The sequence below is a fragment of the Cnephaeus nilssonii genome (assembly GCF_951640355.1).
Source record: "Cnephaeus nilssonii genome assembly, chromosome: 10".
NCBI classification, from domain to species: domain Eukaryota; kingdom Metazoa; phylum Chordata; class Mammalia; order Chiroptera; family Vespertilionidae; genus Cnephaeus; species Cnephaeus nilssonii.
The window spans coordinates 39,913,717-39,925,733 of NC_137081.1; the positions used below are offsets into that span (position 1 = coordinate 39,913,717).

General features: G+C 38.2%; 1 protein-coding gene across 4 annotated transcripts in view; it reads left to right on the forward strand.

Moving 5' to 3' along the window:
• The window catches only part of CCDC141 (coiled-coil domain containing 141), a 177,033-nt gene that overhangs the window by 24,945 nt on the left and 140,071 nt on the right, over window positions 1–12,017 (forward strand). For all 4 annotated transcript variants that reach the window (XM_079782191.1, XM_079782193.1, XM_079782192.1 and 1 more), the window contains exon 3: window positions 7,774–7,965. In XM_079782191.1, the coding sequence (XP_079638317.1) occupies window positions 7,774–7,965 (192 nt within the window). The remainder of the gene's footprint in view (window positions 1–7,773; window positions 7,966–12,017) is intronic.

Below are 12,017 nucleotides of genomic sequence, written 5' to 3' on the forward strand. Positions count from 1 at the left end.
GATCTCCTTCTGCTACCCCTTTATTTTAGTAAGTATGCCCCTCTCCACACAATCCCTAAACAAAGTGTGGTAATGAGCAATTTAAGAGTACAGTAGTGATGTCCTGGTATCAATAGGTCTTTCTAATGAGTGATTCTCTCTCAACATTAATGTTCTGCATATATGAAGTAAAGGTTATTGCAGTGTTTTAAAATATATATAAAGTGCTTTGCTTATTAGTAGTATAGACTGTGAATATATTTTAATGATTCCTGGAGTCTCTAGGGAGACCCTTAAGATAACAGAAATATTTGGGAGTATTAAGTGTTATGATCCAAATAGGCTTTTGTCTTCTAATGACAAGTAGACAGAGCCATATAAACTTGTAACATTGGCTCGTAGGACACAGTTATATTTTTAAATCACCCAAAACATGGAGAAAGCACAAAGACCTGAACTTAGCGCCATGAGAGGCCAAAGGGAGAAGGGTATGGTCTGGCTTTTGGGACCTTATGATCTATGGAAAACTGGATATTTGCTCTTAAGGAATTATTATCAGGAAAAAAAATTTAATGACCTATCTTCTCCAAATATGGACTTTAAAGCACTTGATTTTACTTTTTTTGCTACTACTTTTTTTCAGTTAATTCATCTCAAATAACTTAAATAAATAAATATCATACTGTCCTGAAGGGTATACAAAACTGGATAAGCTAGTCCTTGCTCTTGTCTAGCTAATCATCCACCTAATTTAAAACTTGCTCATTTGCAATTGTATTATGCAGTGAAATATAACATCCACATTAGAAAGGTGGAAATAAAGCGAGAAAGAATATGGAGGAAGGAGAAACTGCTTTTTGGCTGCAGTGAATAGAAGGGTGTCATGGAGATGGCGGCTCTGGAATTGGATGTGAAGGCTAGCAGGTTTGGGATAGGCAAAAAAAAAAAAAAAGTGCAAAGTATTCTAGTTAAAAAGAGCAGCAAAAACCAAAATAGATCTGTGGTGTTATGTGGAAGAGAACTAACAAAAATAATATAACTTTACTACTATTTTCAAAAGCTTCTAAAATTTTCATTCATTGCTTTCAAGTATCCTAAATTGTCTTCAGTTTAGTTGGTAAACCTGAGATTATTCCTATGAACTGGAGACTCTACCTGTATCTCACAGTCTGTGTTGCAGGTAGACTCTGCAGTGTTGGGAAAACATATGCAGCCTATATCACATATATTTGCTCTTTTGGAAAATTGCTATTCAGGGGACCATTTAATGCTCCACTGAAGAGAAAATTCATAATCCTTTTTGTGCTCTGCATGGCAGTTGAGGTGGTGTAATGTCCATAAAATATGCTATACTTAAAACCAGAGATTTTAAAGCTACACTTAAAAAGACAGAGTGCATTTTTCAAGTACCACAAAATATCTTTGGTTCCCTATTCTTTTGGGGCCCAAAGGGAAAGGAGTGCCTTTTAGCATCTCTTTAAATAACTAACTTTATGATGTTTGCCAGAGTGTCTTTTTCTCAGATCCAATTCCAAAATACTTTCCTGAGTTTAATAACTAACCAAGTGGGAGAGGAAAACTTAAATTAAGCTGGCCTTGGCGGAGTCCTGAGGCAAGCCATTTTTTATGGATGGCTCATCTTAGAAGCTCCATATCTCATTGTCAACATAATGTCTGCTTACCCTGTAAACTGGGCATTCCATTTTGCTCTATTTAACAACAAACTTAAAAAAAAACCCACATTATTACTGTTTCTGTCAATTAATCTCAGTGTTTTATTTGATGACTGCCCTGAGGTTTCTTCAATCTGAGAACAGATTTTTTTTTTTTAAATCTGAAAATGTCCTTTTCCCCCCAAGGGATAAGAAATTTATTTATTTTTCTTTAGACTTTGAAAATATATTGAATGATTTTTTTGCACCTCAGACAGTGTCTAATTTTTCTTTGTGATATTTTGTGTAACCCAACTGCCACTTTCTTAACATTTAAAGATGGCACCAAGGTGAAGGGAGGGCTGTGTTATATTTCAAAGCAGGTGGCGGGGATTGAAGGTCTAAAGGGTTTAGAGAAGACTGGAGAGGTGGGAACCCAGTATGTTTAACTCTTCAGGGACAGAAAGGGAGTGAGGTGACCACCCACCTCACACAGAAAGTCATAAATAGGAAGTAGAAGCTCATTTGTAAGATGGGTTTCTCCAGTTTACAATGGAATGATGTGGCTCCTTAACAAGGTTAACACTGTGAGTGTGTTTACGTAAAACCATGTGAATAATAATGGTGATTATCTCTGGCCATTGGAATTATAGGTAATTTTTACTTTTAAAAATTTCCTTCATTTTTAATATGGAATTATGAACTGACATTATTTTCATAATCAGAAAATTAAGAAATTAACTAACTATAACAATTGCTATGATAGTGAAAGGCATTTTAGAGGGACAAATACCCAAGACCCAAAGAGGATGAGGGTAAGGGAAGGCGTGTTAAAAGAGTCAACGCCTGAACAGTGTCTTGAAGGATGATAAGGAATTATTTAGGCCTAGTTGAGGTGCAGGAGGGAGTGGGAAGAGTGCAAGGCAAGAAAGAAGAGCATTCTGGGTTGTAGCATAAAGATTAGGCTGTGTGAGTGTCAGGGAACTGCAAGAATTTCAGAAGGCTAAAGAGCAGTGTGAGGGAAAGAGCAGAGAAAAGTAAGATCAGAAAGGGAATCAAGCACTGAGTATCTTACTATGCTTGCACTTTGAATTTTATCTTTAAATCCATGGGAAGCCATTGAAAAATTTATGCATTCACTTGGAAAGAGGTGTGGAACTAGGATGCTTACTCTTTCTTCTCCACCCCATCCTCCTATGTATTAGATGGAGACAATCTAATCAGTAATAGTGGCTCATTGTGATAGTCCATTCAATCATTGGGGTCACTTGCCCTCTGTCCCCAGGACCACATCAGAACTTGTGGAAGAAGCTAAGTATAGTTTGAAAAAGTCACACAGTTGGTTTTGATATAGTTTCCTCAGCCCTGCCCCTGACACTCACTTGTTAAGTGAGAAGAAAAGAGCAAAGACAATTGTCTCCTGGAACAACTAGGCATTTAAAAATAGGCAGAGAAAGCCCATCTGTAAAAGAGAGCCAAAGCACAGAAGGAAAAGCAGAGAGTGCTAAAAGCAAATGAAAGGGAAAACATTTAAGGAGCACATAACAGTATTGATCACAAAGAAGTGATTAAATGAGGATTGTTGGCCTTGACAAATATGAGGTCATTGTGACGAATACAAGAATGTGTATTTCAGTAAGATGGTGGGGATGGAAGCCATGCAGGTATGAGAAGTGGATGAGTATTAAGAAAGAAAGGAAAACAGCACAATCATAACTAGATGTACCCCTTCTCAATTTTTTATATCTATTAACACAATTTGTACCTTTTAAGAGATGATTGATAAATTCTTGCTGAATGAAGGAGAGCATGGATGAATGACTACTTTCTTGAATAACTTCAGATTCCATTAGATGTTATCTTCTCTGAACCAAGAGTCATTGAGAATATTATTGTATTTGAACAAGTGACAGTTTGGTTTTAGCTTCACTGGAGGACAGAAAGCACACTTTCCATTTAGGTGAAATAGTTTCTACAGATGCCTATTGATTGAGGATGTTATAAATACTCTAGTGATAATAAAATTTTTAATTGTAAAGCACTATACAGATACTACTTGTATTGAAGTATTATGACTGCAATGATAAATAAGACATGCCAAAAGGAGATTTCTCCTCTTATAGATGTGTTTTCAGATACTAATTCACCTTTTGGCCTAATGATTTTTTAAAGTCTTCGAGCTGGAAGAGCTTCTTCCCTCCCTTTAGACAATAACTCCATCTATAGCTGACAGCATCTGAGAGAGGCAGTTGGAAGACATGGAGTGAAGCACCAGGCTCGCATCAACTGTTCAAAATCATGTCCTCCAGCTTGCTGCTTTTAATTTTTATAGTATGTAAATCCTGTGCACTTTTGAAGGAACTCTTTAGGACTGTTAAATAAGATGAGAGAAGACATGTAAGGTGTTGTCAGGAGTTTTTCACAATTAGAAAGCTGGGATGCGTTGCAATCTGGAGAATGAGGAGGAAAGTTTTGGCCCAGTCCAAGAAAACTTTTTCTAATAACTACGGAAAGGTTTGTTCCAAAAGGAATGGAGTGCTGCTGCTCCAGGATGGTGCTGTGCTGTGGTTTGTTAGAGAGGCTTCCTGAAGAGGATGTCAGATGGAAACAATTGGCCTTTCAACTCTCCTCTAACAGCCTGTGAGATAAAAACTAAATGATTTGCAAGAGAAAGGGAAAGAAACTTCTTAGACCTCTTCCACATGTTCGACCACAAACATTTATTGAGCCCCTACTATGTGCAGTGCAGTCCGTGTTTCTCAGTAGGGTTGCCAATTGGTGGGACAACCCTTCATCACCCCCCTCCCCCACAAGCCACACAAACACTGTCACAACTAAAAATGCCTCAACATGTTTTCAAACACTCGTTTGGGGGCTTTTATTGTTGAAAACCAGTGATAGGTATTGGAGTCATAAATCTGAGCAAGACAGAACTTACGTTTTTGTGTTTCCTTTACAGACTTGAAAACATTATTTTGAGCATGCATGGGGTTTATGCCCTCTAGCCCTCCCTATTAGTACATGACTTGCATATGTGTTTCAGGCTGTCTAAATGATGATATACTATTACTTGTAGTGGTGGTGGGGAGAAAGAGCTAATCTCGTTGGGGGCTCAGCAATGGGCAATAAAATAGAACAGTATTTCCTCAGTGCAGGCAGCATATGTATGACATCAGATTCGGAAGGGAAGGCCTGACCAATAGGGTCATATGATACAGAAGTAGCACACAAACCATAGGAAATCGAACACTTAAAGAACTAAAAGCCTTCCAAACACCTTTACCAAAGCTGAAGACATATCACAGAGACCCACATGTTGTATATCAAACACCCAGATGCTGTATTTTGGCTTTGGGTTCAGATCATGCTCCATTTCAGGAACCTCACAGAAATACACTTCAATTGATCATTATGCTGAAATTTCGGATTGGCTGAAAAATATTCCTGCTCTATGAATCGTGCGTAGTTCACTCTGTTTGAATCCCTCTGTCCTCCAGTATTTCAGATGGTGTTTGATAGGCCCTGGGGAACATTGAACTGCACTTGGCCTCTGGTCCCAGCACCCAAGAGTAATCTAAATTCCAAGAGAAGTTAGAGCTGTTCTCTGCCAATCCTTAAAGCAAAATGTCTGCTGGCTTTCTTGAAGAAAATCTCCAAGAAAGTGCAACTTGTACCAAATTAAACCCAGAGGGTTCTGCAATCATCTTCTGGCCTTGGAATTCCAGAGAATAGAACATTTTGCAGTTCATATTGGAGGTCATGGGAAATATTGGAAGCCAGTATTGTAGTGCTCCAAGCTGCTTGCTCCCAAAACCTCTGCATCACTAATTTATAAAGTGTCACTTAAGTGGGAAAAGAACAGTATTAAGAAGAACTAAGTCATATGTGTTTAAGAGGGCTGAAAGAATTCTATGTAAAAAATATTTCCAGAAACAACCTTATCAGCCATGGAAATAGCCAACTTCAGATTTATTTTATCACCTTCATGTCAAATCTGAAAAATATCACTAAAAGGTTAAGTGTTCACTTGCATTTTGCTCTAGAATGAATTCATTGCCTATTATTTCTTATTTTCTTCTGCATCTCCAGCATGGAATTATCAAGTTCTCCTAATTTTATTTCTTACTACAGTCTTTGTCATACAAATGACATATCTTAAAATTAAAACTCCTAATATAATCTTTTTCTTCTCCTTACATATTCTTGGGCTATTATATGTGGAAACTGAGGCTAAGTTATTCCATTGACAAAAAGTATGAGATAAAACACATTCACAATACAAAATTAATCGGCCCTTAAGGTAATCTAAAGCTTCTCACAGAGGAGGGAAATGCCTCCATATCATGCTCTCAAATAGCTGTATAAGAAAGAAAATGCACGTGGCCGGTGTGGCTCAGTGATTGAGTGTTGACTTATGAACAAGGAGGTCACGGTTCGATTCCTGGTCGGGGGCACATGCCCAGGTTGAGGGCTTGATCCCCAGTGGGGTGTGCAGGAGGCAGCCGATCAATGATTCTCTCTCATCATTGTTGTTTCTATCTCTCTCTCCCTCTCTCTTCCTCTCTGAAATCAATAAAAATATATTAAAAAAAAAACAACAGAAAGTATATGCATTTAGTCTATCTCTCTTGGCAATTTATACAATCATTAGTTTGTTTTAGCCTAAAAACCAAAGAGAACAGAGATGACACATATTCAGTGGATGTCTCTGAAGAACTCATTTGCATGTCCAACACAATCTGCCTCAGACTTTTTTGAGTTAGCTATGAAATTGTCAGGCTCTGGTCTAGATACTTTGTTTTGTTGCATTATGAATTATTTTCCTTTTGTATGAAGCACAAGAGAACCTTGAATGTATACATGTCTAACAAATGATTTTACATTTGTCAATCTACCTGGCAATCGTAGGGTAACAAATAATCCCCCAACAGCAGTGGCTCATAGTCACAGATTTTATTTCTTACATTACATGTTTGCTTCATGCTAATTAAATTCAGGTTTTCATATCTTCATGATAGGATCCTCATCGGTTCTTAAAACTTCTGCTCAGAAGTAGCACACAAAACTGTTTACATTTCATTAGTCTAAGCAAGTCACATGGACAAGTCTGATGTTAGAAGGCATAAGGGTATAATCCTTTTACAGAAATAAACAGCAAATAGCTGGGAATAATAATACAGTTGAAGTGTTTATGTCTTAGGATATAATTTGAAAGTATATAAGGAAGGAAAAAAAACTGTTCTAGAATTTTAAGTGGAAATAACTCGGGTCCACTATTTCAGTATAGCAATGGCATGTTTTTCTTTTTGTTTTTCTGAATAGGTCTCTTTTACATAGTTGCAAAAATGAACATCCTATTTCCTCCTATGATAAAAATAATATATTTTCATAAAAAATTCAAAACATATAGGAAGATATAAGTAAAAAAGTAAAATTCATTTGAAAAGGCCTAGGTAAAAATCAGCAGATTGTCTTAGTAAATGTTTCACACGAGCTGGAGAAGAATGTATGTTTCTCTGCTGTTGGACATAGTAGTCTATAGATGTCAGTTATATTCAGTTGACTGGGGATGTTGTTTATATCTCTATCCTTAATAATTTTCTGCTTGCTGGATATTTCAGTTATTGATGGAGAGATGTTGAAGTCTCCAACTATAATGGTAGATTTGTCTATTTCTCCTTATAGTTATGTCCGTTTTTACTTACATATTATAATTCTCTGTTGTTAAGCACCAACATGTTTAAAACTGTCAGGTGACCTTCTGGTTTATGAGTTGCCACTCAACCACTGAGCAACAGAGGCTGGGAAGCTTTTTTTTTTTTTTTTTTTTTTGGTAATGTGAGGTTAACAGAGTATTCTGTGCCCCTGGGAATGTAGATGTGCACCTTTGATAAATCGCTAGTGTTGGTGCAATAGATGTGAATACCTTCAGCCTGGCATGCTCCCTGGTTTACCATAATTTCCACTGCTCCATCCTGCCTGCTTGATCTGCCTGCCTGCATAGCAGTTGGAGTTTATAAATTCTCTTCTAGACGTTCCTAGACCACATACAGTTTCAAATATCCAAGTGTTTAAAATGTGATGCTGTATTTTTACATCGACTGGCCCTCTGCCTTATACCTTGTTTTTTCCTTGGATTTAGGCTTTGGAAGATCGAGTATGGGAACTCCTGCAGGAAGCTGACAAGACAGCTGAAGAGAACAAGGATCAGAGTCAGGTGTATGATGCCATGGCCAGCACCCTGGGTGAAGCATGGACAGCCCTGGTCTCCATGCTTGAAAGAAGAAGGGAGCTCCTCAGGTTGACCTCGGAGTTTTTTGAAAGTGCCTTGGAGGTTTGTATTCTTTTTAAAAAGTCTCCCTTCTCTATAACAGAGCAAATGAATAGCACTCCTGAAAATAGCTTATTTCTGCAAATAGACATTGCAAAAAATGGCAGAATAACCAAGATATTATATATATATATATATATATGTGTGTGTGTATACATATATATATGTATGTATATATATAACATCTAATTTTTTGTTTGTCAGAAGATAAATATTAATATTTTAAATGTAGGCCTTCAAACGTTTAAAAACTAAGTATAGTTCATTAAAATTAAACTAAGTATAGTTCATTAAAATTAAGTAAAATATTAAGTGAAAATGGGAACTCTTACTTATAAGTCATTATGATATATTACCCTGTGTAGAAAACACTAACATAATTACTAAATCAAACAATTTCCCCTGATTATAGGATTAATAGGAAATGGTGGTGGAAAGTGTTCTTATTGACTAAAAGTTGTTGATTAAAAGTTCTGCTGCTTATGCAAAGGGAATTGCAGAGTATTCTACAGAATGTCTGACTTGTAAGCATAGCATTTCATAAAGTACTTTTTAAAGGCATATCTTTGAGATCCTATAGCTTGAACTCATTAAAACGTAAGGGAAGGAAAAAGTCCTGGGCCTAAGAAGGTCATTTCCCCCTATGATTTTTTCTTAAATTCTGCAATTTTTTTGAGATTCCCAATTTCAAAATGTGAGGCTCAAAGAACAACATCAAAAGACATGTTATGTTTGGTATGAGACAGTTATTGGAAATTTCACTTTTAACTTCTTTGTCAAGTGGCAGTACATTCATTTTGATGTGAGAGCTCTGCTTCATTATGATAAAGCATGAGCTTTGAAAAATATGACATTTCCAAACTGGAAATTCAGGGCTTAAATTCAAAATAATGAAGGAAAGAAGATTAGTAATAGAACATAAAAATTGGGGTAGACAATCTCATGCATCACGAACTCCATTAAAAGTTAAAAGGAGGAACAAAAACCTTCTACCTCTCAAAGTTTGTTTTCCACAATTAGCACTCAGAAGCCCAACTCACAATTCATTTTACAGATCATCTTGGGAAAAAGTTCTATGCACAGTTTTCTTTTCTGAAAAGAAATAACCAGGTGAAATATACCCACAGAGGTCAAATTATAGATACATTTGATTTATTCCATCTAAGTAAGTGGGGTATCGGTGTCAACTGCCCTTTACATTCAGCTCATTTGAGCACAAGAAATTATCTTTTTTAAACACTAGGCTGAATATTTGTTTCTCACTGTGTAGTAGCACTTATGCTTCCTGATTTTCTCTATGATGAGAAATGACTCTTATGTACTACATAAAATAAAAAGAAGTTCTAAGTTAATTAGTACTGTAATTCAACCAGAAACTCTGATTCCTAGTGAAATGGCGTAATTGTTTCTTGTATTTTTTGCTTCCAATTTTGTGGACAACTTCATACTTAGCTTAAGGCAAACTCCTACGTCATCTTCCCTGCTCCTTGTGAATATCATGGCAATTTTCATTAGTGATTTAAAAAAAGAGTGACATTAAGAATAGAGTTTTCAAAAAATTTCCCCCTTCGCCATTTCTATTCTGCACAAGCCACAGAAAGGAGAAAAGGGAAGAAAATAAAATATCCATAAGATAACACTTAATAGTATTTTAGGGAAGTATTTTTCTGAGTAAAATTGCTTATTTTTAAAATTTAACATAACAAGCTCTGAAATATAGTGACTCCACAAAACTTTTTGTAATGTTCTACAGGGGAAAAAACACACAAATCACCTATAAGGTTTTCATTTTTTAATTTTTCTTTGAAGTTTCTGCTCAAAGAATGCCTTTAAAATCAGTTATTAGAAATAAAATGCATTAGCGATGTAAATGATGTGTGGGTGGGATTCCCTTATTGAACTATGTGCATACAAGAGTTCTTTAGAACTACAAATGATTTCTTTTTTTCTTTTTTTTTTACAAATGATTTCTTATTGCATGGTTGATAATCATCAAAGGACAGTTCCTGGCTCATAGACTTAACCACCAGAAAGGTTTTTCTCTTCTCAGACATGGTGCTTCAATTTAGAAACATTGTCCCTCCGCGACAATGGCAGGTGTCCATCGGGTTCTGACAGGGGTGGAGGCCTGCCCTGTATTTCCAAAGGAGACATGCTCATTAGTCTCTCATCATTCCATGCCATTTATAACTGGGGCTTATATGGCTATCGTAATGATCATAACACAGATTTTTGAAAAATATATTTTTATTGGTTTCAGAGAGGAAGGGAGAGGGAGAGAGAGATAGAAACATCAATGATGAGAGAGCATGATTGATCGGCTGCCTCCTGCATGCCCCACACTAGGAATCTTGCTTGCAACCCAGGCATATGCCCTGACCAGGAATCTAACTGGGACTTCCAGGTAGACCACTGAGCCACACTGGCCAGGCATAACACAAATCTTGTTAATCAAATAGTTGTATAAAAATATTGAAAATCACTAAATTTAAAATGACAGTTTGGAAAAATCTTGAAAAGGAAGACCCGCACTGTGATAGGCTTTTGTCTTTCAACGTGATACTTTGCCTTAATGAGTTTATTCCTACACTTGGTCCAAAGGTGAACATGTTGATTAAATGCTCTAATAAAGTATAATAATTACCTTTGAATCTTAGTGTTAAAACAAACCAGCTCTTTGTCTGCTACTATGGAATACTATAATAGCATAACCAAGGATGGTTTGCCCTTTTCTAAAGCTTGTTTCTAAGATGAGTCTCCTGAGGGTTTTAACATTACTTCAAGCATCTGCCCTTTCTATTTCCTCCATGGAGAAACACAGAAGAAGAGATCAGTCATATTCCTCACTATTTAGGGTGTCAAATTGCTATTCTTTATTTTTTGAAACGGAGGAGAAAATTTTCATTATTGCTGCATCAAATCTTATTTTATTATATAAACTAGAAGCCCGGTGCACGAAATTCGTGCACGGCAGGGGATTGTCCCTCAGCCCAGCCTGTACCCTCTCTAATCTGGGACTCCTGGTGGGATCGGGCCTAAACGGGCAGTCGGACATCCCTCTCACAATCCAGGACTGCTGACTCCCAACTGCTTGCCTGCCTGCCTTCCTGATTGCCCCTAACCACTCTGCTGCCAGCCTGGTTGATGCTTAACTGCTCCCCTGCCAGCCTGTTTGCCCCCAACTTCCCTCCTCTGCCAGCCTGGTCACCCCTAACTGCCCTCTCCTGCAGGGTTGATCACCTCCAACTGCCCTCCCTTGCAAGCCTGGTCCCTCACAACTGCCCTCCCTCGCAGGCCAGGTGCCTCCCAACTGCCCTCTCCTGCTGGCCATCTTGTGGTGGCCATCTTGTGTCCACATGGGGGCAGGATCTTTGACCACATGGGGGCAGCTATATTGTGTGTTACAGTGATGATCAATCTGTATATTACTCTTTTATTAGATAGGATAGAGGCCTGGTACAGGGGTGGGGGCCAGCTGGTTTGCCCTGAAGGGTGTCACAGATAAGGGTGGGGGTTCCCTTGGGGTGTGGGGCGGCCTGAGCGAGGGACCTGTGGTGGTTTGCAGGCCGGCCACGCCCCCTGGCAACCCAAGGGGAGGCCCTGGTATCTGGAATTTATTTTCCTTCTACAATTGAAACTTTGTAGCATGGAGCGGAGCCAAGCCTGGGGCTCCGGCAGCCATTTCTGTGGCAGTTAATTCACCTTCTACAATTGAAACTTTGTAGCCTTAAGCGGGTGAGCCCGGCCAGGGTGTGCGGAAAGCTTTGCTTCCCCTGTTGCCACTGGCAACCCTGGCCTGCTCTCTCAAGCTCCATTCTGCCGCCATTTGTTTGAATTTGTTTACCTTCTATAATTGAAACTTTGTAGCTTGAGTGGAGGCTTAGGCCTGCAACGGCTATGGAAAGCTTGGCTTCCTCTGTTACCTGGGAAACCTTGCTCTCTGTGGCTGTAGCCATCTTGGATTGGGGTTAATTTGCATACTCACCCTGATTGGCTGGTGGGCGTGGCTTGGCTGGTGGGTGTGGTTTATGTAGCGGAGTGATGGTTAATTTGCA